The 13,867-nt window shown below is 38.8% G+C and overlaps 1 protein-coding gene across 7 annotated transcripts in view; it reads left to right on the forward strand.

Annotated features, from left to right (window-relative positions):
* Positions 1-13,867, forward strand: part of LOC122549771 (histone deacetylase 9-like) — a 789,364-nt gene that overhangs the window by 133,586 nt on the left and 641,911 nt on the right. For 3 of the 7 annotated variants that reach the window (XM_043689764.1, XM_043689767.1, XM_043689774.1), the window contains exon 1: positions 9,115-9,178. The exons of the other annotated variants lie outside the window; for them this stretch is intronic. In XM_043689764.1, coding sequence (XP_043545699.1) covers positions 9,130-9,178 — 49 coding nt within the window. In that variant the 5' untranslated portion in view covers positions 9,115-9,129. Of the gene's footprint in view, positions 1-9,114; positions 9,179-13,867 lie in introns of those variants that run through there. 7 annotated transcript variants of the gene reach the window in all.

Below are 13,867 nucleotides of genomic sequence, written 5' to 3' on the forward strand. Positions count from 1 at the left end.
GACACTGGTTTTCCAACTGTTTCTGAATGATTATTGTGTATGAATTGAGGAAACATAATCAGAAAGTTAGGTGGAGTCCTATTATGCTGGATCTCTGCCAAGTTTTGGATTTGCCTAATTTCCTCTATTTTTCCAGTGGGTCACAGGAAGTAGTTGTCCATTTTTACAAATAAACAAACCATCCTGCAGCTCATTGAGTTATGGCTTTTCGTTCAGCAATCCAGTCATACGGGAGTCATCATGCTACTTGTAGCTGTTGCGGTAAGTTAAGGTAATCACTGAGCAAATGACCAATGTTTCACAATCATCTGCACTCTGATGCATTTAACAAATCAAAGTTCTGTGACTCAGTCATGCTAGGAATTCCATCTCTTTCATGAAGCAATGAGTGATAGCACAACTCTCAACGTAAGCTTTTCAAGCATTGAAGGAATCAACATCAGCAATATTGGCCATTTGAGTTTACTATTAATTTGTATTCCTTATTGGATGATTTTTGGGTTAGGCCAGATTATCCATTTTTAAAACTAATCATGCATCTGCTCAAATGGAACATTTCTGTTATGCTGTCACATTGTTGTCATCTATGAATGTTAGTCATTACAGATATTTCTACTTAATGATGGACTTGATGACCACAGTAGACTGTAAAACATAAAGGTGGAATGTTTTGAGATAAACTTGAAAAATTCAAAATATCCTAGATATGCCCAGATTTCAGATGCTATTCACAACCTATTTAACTCTTCTGAATCTTTCACCTGTATGAAACATTTCAACACCATTATAAATCTGCACTTTAAACCTAAATCAGCTCAACACATAAAAAATAAGGGACATGTTTGCATGTTCATTATTAATGGTTATTTTCTGTTCTATTCCTTTATTGTGCATCATGCATCATGAGGAAAATGTCTTGCATTTAGAAATCTCTAAATCACTGAACAATACTCATAAAAATGTCTGCAATAATGCCTAATTTTACTTGTCCTCTTTGTCTCTGAGATTCATTACAGATCTACATGATTTAGAAAAAGGAATGTAGAATAACATCTATTTTTCCATGGACATCTATGATAGTTAGTCTCTCAAACCATTAGCCTTCAGAATTTCAGGACACAATAGATTGTTTAAAGTGATAGCTTGATGAAAATAGGACTAAATATATAAAATTAGCTATAAAAGAGAAGCACTAATTTGTACTGCCACTACTAATAAGATAATGTCTTTACTAGCCTACATGTGATTCCATACCCACAGAAATGAGGTTGACTCTTAACTGCTCGCTGAGCAATTAGGAATCAGCATCAAATGCTACCTAGCCAGCGATACCCATTTCCTGTGAATTATCTAACAAAAAATGTTTTGTGCTAACAATTCCCAATACTGGGCTCTCAAGTTTTCCTGTAAATGTGTAGAATGAGTGAAATATTTTCATGTCAACCCATGTCTGTGCTATATCTTTCTGCGTCATTTATAGCCACTCACTCAGTATATCCTATAGTCAAGCCCAGGACGTCTTTGTAATAAACATTAAAGGTAAACTACTAATTATCTGGTAGAGGTGTCATTCAATGAATTTAAATGAATATTGGAAAAAAAAACTTACTTATACTAATCTAGAAAATGTAAATCTTTTCAAGTGGTGAATCTATTGTGGAATATGTACTTACTCAGTACACCCATGAATGATCCCGAAAATATATTTTAAAAGCCTGTAATAACCTAGTCAAATAATCAATAAAAATGTGAATATTATCACTTGCTGAGATAAGCTCACAGAGTCTGAAACTCAACCATGCATTCAGAATAGGCCCAGCTGTTAAACAAATCATTAGTAATGCCAACAATACAGTTCATTGAATTGGCAAGATAGTTGGCTATTTGATTACTGAGATGTAGCAGAGAGTAACAAGACATCTCCTTTTGGTGTTCTAAGTGCAAATTGTTGAAAGTAACTTTTTTTACAATTCAAAAGATCTTGAAGGATTTAAATCATATCAGATCATCATAATTAAATACGAAACAGAGTTTGAATATATAACTGTAATTCTCCTAGGTTTCCTTTGAACAATATTTATTAACAATTGTCCATGAGGGTAAGAGTTCCATATGTTAGAGTACCTCAGAGGCTCATCTACATATTCAATAATTCCTAGTTATACACATTACAGTGCATCACCTGAAAATTGCTAAAAGAGACATGAAGTCAAAACTTTTCATCTTGTTCTCATCAGGACTGAAACACAAGAAAACCAACTTTATGAAGGAACCACTAATTAATATGGCAGCTAAAGAGGCAGCTGAGTGTTTGTTTGGACTGTAGAAACATAGAAGATAGGAGCATGAGGAGGCCATTCAGCCCTTTGATCCTATTGGCCCCAAGTTCTCTATCCAGCCACCTCTTGAATACATTTAATATTTTGGCATCAATTGCTTCCTGTGGTAATGAATTCCACAGGCTCATCACTCTTTGGGTGAAGAAATGTCTCCTCATTTCCATCCTTAAGTGGTTCACCCTGAATCCTCAGGAGGTGACCCCCTGGTTCTGGATGCACCTACCATCAGGAACATCCTCCCTGCATCTTACCCAGTATAGTCCTGTTAAAGTTTTAAATTTCTATGAGAGTCCCCCGTCACTCCTCTGAACTCCAGCGAAATAATCCTAACCTGATCAATCATCTCCTCATACGTCAGTCCCACAATCCCCGGAATCAGCCTTCGGTAAACCTTTGCTGAACTCCCTCAACAGCAAGAGAATCCTTCCTCAGAAAAAAAGACCAAAACTGCACACAGTATTCTGGTTAGCACAATACCACAGGGATTGGCTGTTATCATAGCCCATTCCGCTGTGAAAAAGGTACAAAGTGTGGTCATATTGTTCATGCCTGCAAAGAAAATGGCCCTGTGTATGAATAAATGTAGATTCTGGAACATATTACTGAATCACATTTTGAGCCAGACTGATCATCTTAAATTAACGTCTGGTTTAATTCTTGGCACAATCAAATTTTGTAAATGTTGTTCAACTGCAGTATCCCATCAGTGCTGGGCATTGCTTTCTAAGCTTTGTAAGGAAGAACTGTATGAGCACCTAGTAGTTGAACATTTAATAGTGACATCTGATGTTGTCAAAACAGTTAACATTTACTTGCCAGAATGTCCCTGACTTCTCAACAGGTCAGTGGTCATGACTTTCCCAATGAAATTGGGTTTTTATAGGATTTCCCAAGCCTTGCAAGCATGTGTAAATAGTGGTGGGGGAGGGAAAGAAATTCAACTTTCCTCTCAGATTCACATTTCACTCTATAACCTCTGAAAGGTATTTGTGTGGTCATGACCCAAGAACTTCTTGATTTGCAAAGTGGCCAAACAAAAATAGTGCAGAGTTAGGAGGGCTTGGCAAATTAGTACTTCCAGAAAAAATAAATCTTACATTTTGTGCATTTCCATATCTATTCCCACAAAAACCTCGGCCATGCATACTTCAGACTGCCTGAGGAATGATTCTTGAAGTGGATTTGAATAAAGTGAGGCCTAGACTGATCAGATGTTATCTTTAAGCTTTCATACAGGAAATGCAGCATCACTTGTGACAGTTTGTGTTCTGAACTAGGGATGGTGAAAACTGGTGTCTCTGACATGTGGAACTGTTTATACACACTGCTTGCTAAATACTAATAGATGAATGCAAAATGCTGAGGTTTAAATTTCTGGAACCTCTTCAGCCTGTGGTTAGGTAACATGTTTCAAATCATGAAAGGATTACTGATCCTCACCTTTGTAAAAAGGGACCTATTGACTCAGTGAAATGTTCCCATCCCTGAGTCAGAGTTTGGACCTTGCAGCCAGTCCCAGTATTAGCATCTACCATCCAGTAGATAGAGATGGCCTCCCTGCCCCATTCTTTAGCAAGGAATTTGATTGACCAATATCTTGCTTTTTGGCTGTGGAATAACTGCACAGAGGCCAGTAACCCATCACCAAGTCACCTTGTATTTACTTGTGCGCAGTATATTGGCTGTGGCCAGGCAGCTCAGTCAGTCCCCTGGACTGAGGAGATTCTCACCTCCTGGTTATATTAGTCAGCCAGGGCTTTCCTAATTGACAACCCCAATCAATGACCATGTAGTCAATGAGGTCAACCTGGTCCCAATCACCACAGGCCGGTATGAAGATGGCACGTCAATGCAAGGTATGTTCATGTTATTATTACCATGAAAATCTTTCCCCTACTTCACAGGATGAGAGTGATGTAACAAAATAAAATCTCAACAAAAAATAATTCCAAAGCTAGCAGAATCCAAGAATAAAGGGAAAAGGTTTGAAGACTGAAAGAAAAGAACTAAAGTCAAGGACTCCTCAGCAAAACAAAAAAAAATTTGAAATAAAATGGAGAAAAGGATGCACAAAGTATATTTTAACAAGTTATTAAAAATAGTTTAAGCCTGTATTTTTCTCCTTTGAGAAGCTTAGTTCAGCAACCAGGTCATAGAATAGTCCAAATCTGTAAAATCAGCCTGGATCTTATATGTATAATTTAAATATTTATTTAATCTTCTCTTTGCCTACAAATTACTCATTATAAAATTGAGCACCTTACTACTTAGTTGCATGGGGCTGTTCTTTTCAACCTGTACTAAATAACTGGGTGGTTTTCACAAACTTTTCCTTTTCTCAAAGGAGAGGAACAATCCTGATGGACTCGGTGGCACAGGCTAAAACCCCTACCCAGGTTAGAAATAATAGTCATTTTTTTTCACCAGAATGAACAGTGATAATGTAAAATAATGAGATCTCATGAAAAATTTGATGTGATTCTTCCCCAATTCAAGAAGTCGACAATCTCACTCAGAGCGGGTATGAGAAAGGATTTTCTGTGAACTGGAGAAATGGCACACTGACAGATTCTGTCCTAAATGTCTATCTTATGCATCTTGTACTGTAAGTCGTTCCTTGTTTAGACAAGAGTTGAGTCAAACCCGTTCTGTAAATGAAAAGTTTATTTTCCATCTGTACTTTCTCTAACTCACCCTGTGAAAGAAAATGCCATTAAGGCATTCAATTCGGCTGAAATTGTGTCTTTCTTGCATTAACTTAAGCCTATATGTTTAGGGTATGGTGTGATTCAGGTTTCAATTTTAAATAGTGGTAATCATGAAACGCTCTGTCTATTTATTGTGTTTTGTGCCTTGGAGATATGCAGAAATTATATGCCTCCAAATTTAATATGCTTCAATATGTTGATTGTGTGCTTCCGGCAGCTTGTCCACAGTTTAGAGTCTTTTTCTTTGTCACCTCACTCAGGTTTAATTAATCACACCACTGAGCAGTCAGCAGTCACCAGACACACATTATCAAGCACTGAATAATTAAACACTACACCTTTTCCCTCTTATAAAGCTAAACATGGTTTAATTTTAAAAAAAACTATACTAAACAACAAAAGTGCACAACATGTCATGTCTTAGAGTTCAAGTGTATCTATCTTCTCTGAGTACAGAAATAGGCTTTGAGATATGAAGTTCTGTCATGATGGTGTTGAGATCTATGAATTTGAAGTTGTGGTTCTGCATGATCAGCTTGGTAAGGCAGATGATCAGTATCATAGTCATTCCTGAGAAAATGGAATATTTATATAAAATGAAATGTATATTGACTGACCCTAAAATATCCTGGTCTGCTCAGTAACAAACTATTTGAGTTGAACTCTGTGTACCTTCAACAGATAAGTATTAGTATCAAGCAACCAAGTGATCTGCTTTGGCCTTGGTAGAGCTGATCAAGTTTGTGGTTGCAGTTTGGCTGGTTGATACTCATCGAATCTCCAACTTCAAACTGTGGTTTCTTTGTACATCATCCCTTGCTGAAAGATGCTTTTGTTTAACCTTGCAATTTCTTCTGTTTTATCTCTGCCATTCATATTAGACATCAGTGATGCTTTAAGAAAGAGCAGTAGAATGCAAAAATGAAAACCAGTCATACTTGAATGCTAGAATGGTGGTTATGGAATTTACTATTGTGATTTCCATCCATTTTTCTATGCAGGTCATGAACAACAAACAAAATGTGCTGGCTGATAGGGGTTGCTAGCAATACTCCCTTGAGTATTTTTATTAGTGTACAGACTTTGAAGATTCATGTGTGGCCATGACTTTAGAATTTGGAAGTCAGTGCTATAACCAGCTGAAGCTTGAAGCGGAGGGAACACTGATATTTGCTTTTCTTCAAAAATATCTACTTGGAATTACTGCCATCATTATATTGACCATGGGATCAATTATAAAAATGTGATTGGTGTAGACATTACAAAGCTGAGTAATATATAATATAGCTTTGAGTTCTTAAGTTTTGAAAGACTTTGGAGAATACATCTATTTCAGATTTTGTGGAAATACCTGGAGTGTTTTCGAGAAAAGAGTTCATTGGAAATTAGCTGTGAACACTGCCGTTTATTTTTTTTTTAACATGGCCTCCTAGACAAGTGCTTACTTGACTGTAGATCACTATTGTCTCTTTACTTTTTAACAATGATTGGCTTGGGAAAGTTCTTGTTTTATCTGGTTGATTTGGAGGAAAGCCTGCTAAGAACAAGTTGAGCTGCAGGAAAGCTTTCTAAGAATAAGCTGTCCAGCTATTCCGTCTCATTTCTGAAAGAAAACCCTCCTACCCTCTTGTTCAGTTCTGGATGAAACCCATTTGTTCTTTTGAAAGAATGATTGAAGAAACATCTCAAGATTGTATTTCCTGAGCAAGCTGTGTCTACAAGACTTCAGAGATAACTGTGTATGATTAATGATTTGACCACACATGCGAGGACAGCTGATCATCAAACTCTGGAACTTTTAGATTATTGACTGTGTGTTTTAAGCAATAATTTCACTTTTATTGGATCAGCTTTATTTTTATAATAAAATGCAAATGGTATATTCTAAACATATATTTTTGAGAAGTTATTAAAATACAAAGGATTCTTCCTGTGGTTAATGGCTGCACTTCTTCAACGAATTGCATTCAAACAGGAGCTGGGGCGATTCACGACCCAACATGTTATGAGGAACATTTGAGGACTCTGAGACTATACTCGATGGAGTTTAGAAGGATGAGAGGGGATCTAATTGAAATTTACAGAATACTAAACTGCCTGCACAGAGTGGACATTGGGAAGATGTTAAATTGGCAGGAGAGATGAGAACCCAAGGGCCCAGCCTTAGAGTAAAGGGAAGACCATTTAGAACAGAGATAAGGAGAAACCCTTCAGCCAGAGAGTGGTGAATCTATGGAATTCATTGGCACAGAAGGCTGTGGAGGCCAGGTCATTGAGTATATTCAAAACAGAGATGGATTTAAGCAAAGCCTTGACAAGGTTCTACATGGGATACTAATAAAGAAGGTCAAAGTACATGGATCCAGGGTAACTTGGACTGTTTGCCTGTGTTATGACCTTGCACATTTAAGTTAAGCATCTCATTGAGGCTAAACTAATCCCAAGTCACTCTAAAATGGCAATCTGGACCACAGAGCAGAACACTAAGACCTCATAGTCTGCACAGGGACACTGCACTGATTCTCTGTCAATGTGATCTGTAAGTATCATGTTAGATGCTCTTATATCGAATGATACTTTTGTGCTTGATGTGGGGCTGGATGGTTTTATTACTCATGAAGCACATGCAATGCCATACTATCTGTTTGCCTCATGACTGCTGGTACTTTCCTCAGTATAATGTCCGATGACAGAGTTCCATACCCTCCATGTCAGAATGCTCCATGTACCATTGTATGGACAATTGTGCAAAGCCATCAACTAGGAGTGATGGAAGTGCTGACTGCTCACATTACTAAGGACTTGTTTTACTCATTCTGTTCCCCTCAATATGTTCATTGCAAGTGTGACTGATGGATCCAGTCACAACAAGAGTCATTATTGCAGGGCAATGCAGCAGGGAAAGGAAGCGGGAACAGATACATCGGCAAGTTCAGGGCCAGCAGAAACCCCCAGCAGATGCTGAGCTTCTATGTGAAGATGTCACTGCTGAAGGGACCCTCAGGGTACACATGAGGTACAGGAGGATCAGAGTCAATCATTGTTGATGCCACTTCCTCCAAATGAGAGATTTAAAAAAGATTGGGCAAATATTTTACACAGAAGGTAGTTTGTGTATGGAGTGAACTTACTGAGGAAGTGATGGATGTGGCCACAGTTGCATCATTTAAAAGATACTTATTTTAGTGCATGAATAGGAATGGTTTGGAGGGATATGGGCCAGGAGCAGGCTGGTGGGACTTGTTTAGTTGAGGATTATGTTTGGTGTGGACTGGTTGAACTGAAGGGTCTGTTTCTGTGCTGTATGACTCTATAAGCAAAGTGCACAGTTGGCACAGGCTGAGAATATTCCAGCACTGTCACACACCTGCTGGATTGGGACCTGTGACCTGAAGGCATGGGTTGCCATTCTATCCTGATGGCCTTTCAAGGAGCCACTGGGGACCTGTGTGACATCTGTCAATCATCCACCCATGAACATATTAAACTGTTAATGAGGTCATTATGCCAGACCACGCTACTTCATCTTGTTACCCGATGGTGAGGTCAGTGCTACAGCAGGGGCAGTAGGATTTGGAATTCCATCAGGTGCAGGATTTGATAAACTGTACATACATCACACTAAAAGAGCCATGTCAATGAGAGTTCCTCAATTGAAAAAGCTTCCATTCTATCGATGTGTAGGTCATCAATGAGCATCAGTACCACTGCTTTCAAACTTGTGCCCAATACGTTGGGAGCTGCCGTGACATCTAAGTTCTTGAGAAGTCTCATATCCCTGCCGCATGCGAGAAACCTGGTGCCTTACAAGGCTGGCTACTGGGAAACAAAACTCATACTGATGACTCTGTGATCATACTGATGACTCCATTATGCAACCTTTGACTGAGGCAGAGCATGGATACAATGCAGTTCACTTTTCAACCTGGGCCATGATAAGCAGACATCTGGCCTCCTGAAAATGAGTTTCCAACCATCGGATTGGTCTGGAGAGCCTTGAAGTACATTCTGGACACACTGTGTGCCACTTTATCATTTCAGGCTGTTCTCTGCACAACTGGAACTGTCAAAGAAGGGGTGTGATGGATGCTGAAGAGCTGGGAGAACAGCTGACCTCTTCGGAGGAGGAAGGTGAGGGTAACATCCAGGCGAATCATCACATTCTGCAGTGCCCCCGGTTGTTACAAGCCAATAAGGACTTAATGACACCTGGTTCCAGTAGATGAGAGCTGGGTGCATTAGTCATGTGTTGACTATACCACCATTGCTACTCACCAGGGAAGCAATCCATTTCTGTTCCAAGAGGCACATGTTTGTTTATTGCTGGTGTGGTATTGGTGAATAAATCTGAATCTTTTGAACTGTATGAAGTTTTCCCTGTTCGTGATGGGTCCACATTGAACCATTATAGGATGGTGGGCTATGATGGACTTTGGGAAAAAAAATGCAGTGACTTCAAGAATTGTAAGAGGAATTGTGGGTAAGAACAGGTAAACAGTGTGACCTGGTGCTTATTCCATGATAACTGTAGGAAGTTACAGTTGTATGTGTAAAGCAGTGTTGAGAGTGTGGTGCTGGAAAAGAACAGCAGATTAGACAGCATCCGAGGAGCAGGAGAATCGATGTTTCGGGCATGAGCCCTTCATCAGGAAAGGGAAGCCGTTCCTCTACTTTGTCACAAAAAGCTTTGGTTTACAGCTGCCGTGCCACTACTCTCACAGTGAAGGGCAGGTCTGGACTGCCAACATACCAGTATATCCTGAGGTATCTCTGCAGTGGTGACTACTTCTGGCTTTGGCAAGTGGGAGGATTGGGATAACATAAGAGAAAAAATGTATGAGAGGGGTATAGGAGATAGTTAATGAGGCCTCAGGACGAGCACACGAGAAACTCACTAGGTCTCATGGAGAGAAACCCTTCCTGAAGCTCACTGAAAATGACAAAAAAGAGACGATTCAGAATGAGCTTTCTGATAAAGGGATATGCTAAAGCATATTCTAAGAGTCAAGAAATGAAGACTCTATTTTAACAAAGAGGATTGACACTTTCAGTGGCTGACACTCTTGGATTGGGTTTGAACTCTACTTGAGGATCTGTACCAGAGAATCGCTATAAGATTTTGTTTTTGCACTTTGACTGGAATGGAATCACGGAAATTGTGCTACTACAAATGTAAAAGAACAGCAAATCAACCTTTCTAAACCTCTGGATTCTTTTCTTTAAATGAAGGGTTGGATGCTTATTATTTGGAGTCATCATCCCCAGGAAAAGCAAATGTAGGACAGAACATTTGAAATCCTTTGACTTAAACATGTACTACTTCTATAAACGTAGTCTTTTGAGTGTGTGTGTTTTGTAAAGTGTGAGTGTGGTTGTAGATATTTGTATACAGCTATAAAATCAGGTGTTGAATAATGTATGTTTTCTTTTAAAGCTGATGAGAAACATTATCATTTGCTCATTCCTGTCAGTTACTAAATGGTAAAACACTTTTGTTTAAAATATGCTGCTTTCACTCAGTCAGATGGTGGAGAAGGGGAAACCATCTTTTTCATCTCTGTTCATAACATGGGCTTTACTCTAGCTACTCTGATTTTCTACTGTTCAAATTTAATCTTGGATGTTATAAATGTGCATTTGTACATTGTGTTGTTCTAGTCAAATGAGTACAGTGATTGGAACAAGGTCAGCCAGATGGAGCTCATAGAATATGAGTTTCCTGATTGGTGCTGCTAATCTGGTCCATTCAGAGTCCCTATGATGACAGATAAAAATGGGTGTGTCAGACATACTGACATTCAAGTACCTGAGTCTGTATAGACAGTACTGAAGTCAAAGACTGTTCAGTGAAGAGTGACTTGGTGACAGGATACTGGCCTCTGGAGTTATTTCAATGAGCGTCACTGATAATTGCAGATCGTATTCTGCTTTGACCCTTTCATGGACACTGACATCAAGAAACTTAAGAATCTATTCAATGACTGATAATGACAAATGAAATGAATTTCTGGAATATACAACCCCTGAACTTAATCTGTAGGGGGTTTTGCAGTACAAAAGCATTCTTTCATGAGGAACAAAAGCTGCAAGAAGTTGACTGGTGGTATCTGGAAATAGTTCTGTCATTGCACTTCCAGCTTTAAGATAAAACCTTTGGTCACAGCTGAAAACCAATAATCAGAAAACTTCAAATGTTAAAAGCTAGTCTCACGGTGACTATGTAACCATTGCCAATTGTTGTAAATACCCACTTGGTTCATCATTCCCTTAGGGAAGGAAATCTGCAAATCGTATGTGGTCTGGCTTACAAGAAACTCTGAATCCATAGCAAAGTGGTTGACTTTTAACTGTCCTCTGAAATGGCATTTCAGTTCAAGGGCACATTAGGGATGGGCAATAAACGATAAAAGATCTTAACTTGTTTACTTAATCTTTAACCTGCCCATTATATTAATGCATTCCCTGCAGTTCGCAGGTTCTAGAGTGCATGCACTGGCGTCATAGTATTTCAGTCAGCCTTATGCTGGCTGACTAGTTGTTGGATCTGTAGAATGATGAGGCAGGATAGCCACGAACTCTCCTTCCACCTCATAATGACAACTCTGGCTCTGCACTTTGCACAGCTATGGGTGCATCCACTCAGACTGGGCAATTCCTATGAGACCTTGGAATTTTGCTGGTTTGGCAGAGACCCAAGGCAATGATCTCTGTCCCTTCTTCTTTCTGGCATCTGGAGCTGCTAATTTGCCAATACACTTTCTCATGATGGTATTCTTTTTCAAAGCTACTACATTCCTTGAAATATTCTGCTCCCATCTAAGACTTTGACGGGAGCTACTGTCACATTTATAATAATATTTGTATTTTCTCCAAGTACACCAGCTTGGTAAGACAATTGAATTCCTCCCAAAAGATTGGCGTAAGTAAACATGTTGGACAGGGAAGTACACAATGCAATGACACACAGTCATGTGGAAGTTGTCCCTATTTGTACAGTCGTTAATGTATTTTAGTTCAATATCTACGGGGTGTAACTTTCCTGGGGCTACCATTACCGTTAATTGCACATCAAACTCACACATGATCAGGGATGTAAACAATCGGATGGCAAGTAATTTAAAATATACCACTTTTCTTTTGATGAAGGAACAAGATAAGTATTTGCTTTTGATTATAAGCAGTACAAGTGATCTTCCTTATCAAGGCTCATACTCATTTTAACCTCTATTAATCTCCTTTTAACTGCAATCTTGTCATTCTTGGCATTCATCATTTTCTTGTTTTCACCTTTTCCTTCCTCTAGTTGAGCTCTTGTGATTTGGGTTCCCAATCGCTAATTGAGTATGTATTTATCATTTGGTATTGTTTATTTATTTCACATCCTCACTTTCTCCACTAGTGACCCACCCATCAATTGTCTTCCCATCTTTGTTTTGATGTGCAACTTTGCCTTCTTATTTGATGCCAATAGTTAAGAGGTGCTTTCCAATGATTGCAAGGTTCTCCAAAGGTCCACTGCAGCCCCCATCAATAACATATAACTAAAACACTGGAGGAGGTCAGATACTTTAGCATCTATTTTTAATTGCCATTCAGTCTTCAGCACACCAAGATTGTGCCCATTACTACACACACCACTGATAAAATGTGCAGTGACCATCATTTTAGTAAACAGGTTAGTGTGCATGGCTAATGATCGTTGCAGTATATATGATTGTCTCAATCATTGTACAATTCTGATTCGATGTGAGAACTGCCATCTTTGAACTTGCTCCAATCTATGTCCTTTCTTTAACTTACAGAGCTGAATGGTAAATGGTATGTAAAAGCCCCAACCAGCATTAGTCAAAGTGATCATGAACCTCATACAGTCTCCATATAGGATTATTTATTTTGGCTCATGATAAAATTCAAATAATTTATCTTTACTTTTCTATACTTCTCTATTGTTTTAATGGTCTGCTTTACCTTGTATTTGAACATTGTCATTTTCCTGAACTATAAAGAATTCTAATTTCTCAATGTAAAGCTGATGAGCTGGTGAAATCCTGTGATCCTGGCAGTAACTAATCCTTCATTCTAAGGTAGGCCTTTGCACGAGCTCTGGTCAATTAACCACTGAAAGTCAATGCTGGATACAGGGTGACAATGGTTACCTGGTCATAACATAGATCAGGATCCTGTCCAAAACCCATATCAACATACATAGCAGGCATACAATGAGAGCGATGCTTTCACAAGGATCCTTACAGAGCATATCTTCAGAATCCACTAAAGATGCTTCAACATTTAAAGCAGTATGCATACTGTACAGCCTGGCTATTAAGACCGAATAGCTTTTCCCGTTACCCAACAGGCAAGACATTGAGGATTAAGAACATAAGAAAGGAAAGAGGTGCAACAAGAAATGGTTGAACAGGAAGGGGAAAGGAATATACAACTTTTACATTTCTCTTTACCTATGTCCTGTCAGTTACTTAAACCACAGATTCATATTCACAAACACCATCTCCTATTTTACCTTTCCTCTATCTCTGGCCATCATACTATCATCTTAACAACACAAAAATGGAAGCCAACAGAAAATGCACACACCAATCCAAATTTAGGGATTATGTCATGAATTAATGCATTATAAATGTAAACTAATTTCCACTGTCCAGTTGCTTATGCCTTATCAGTGTGCTTGACAATTCACAAAGTGATTTCCCAGAGGCTGCAGCATAGATTGTAGGGGATAGGTTGCTAACCTTCACATAAAAAGATATCCTTGAGGGATGAGCTCAAATATAGTACTTGGGAAATTATGTTGAGGTTGTA

The sequence above is a fragment of the Chiloscyllium plagiosum genome, chromosome 5, assembly GCF_004010195.1.
Source record: "Chiloscyllium plagiosum isolate BGI_BamShark_2017 chromosome 5, ASM401019v2, whole genome shotgun sequence".
Lineage (NCBI taxonomy): Eukaryota > Metazoa > Chordata > Chondrichthyes > Orectolobiformes > Hemiscylliidae > Chiloscyllium > Chiloscyllium plagiosum.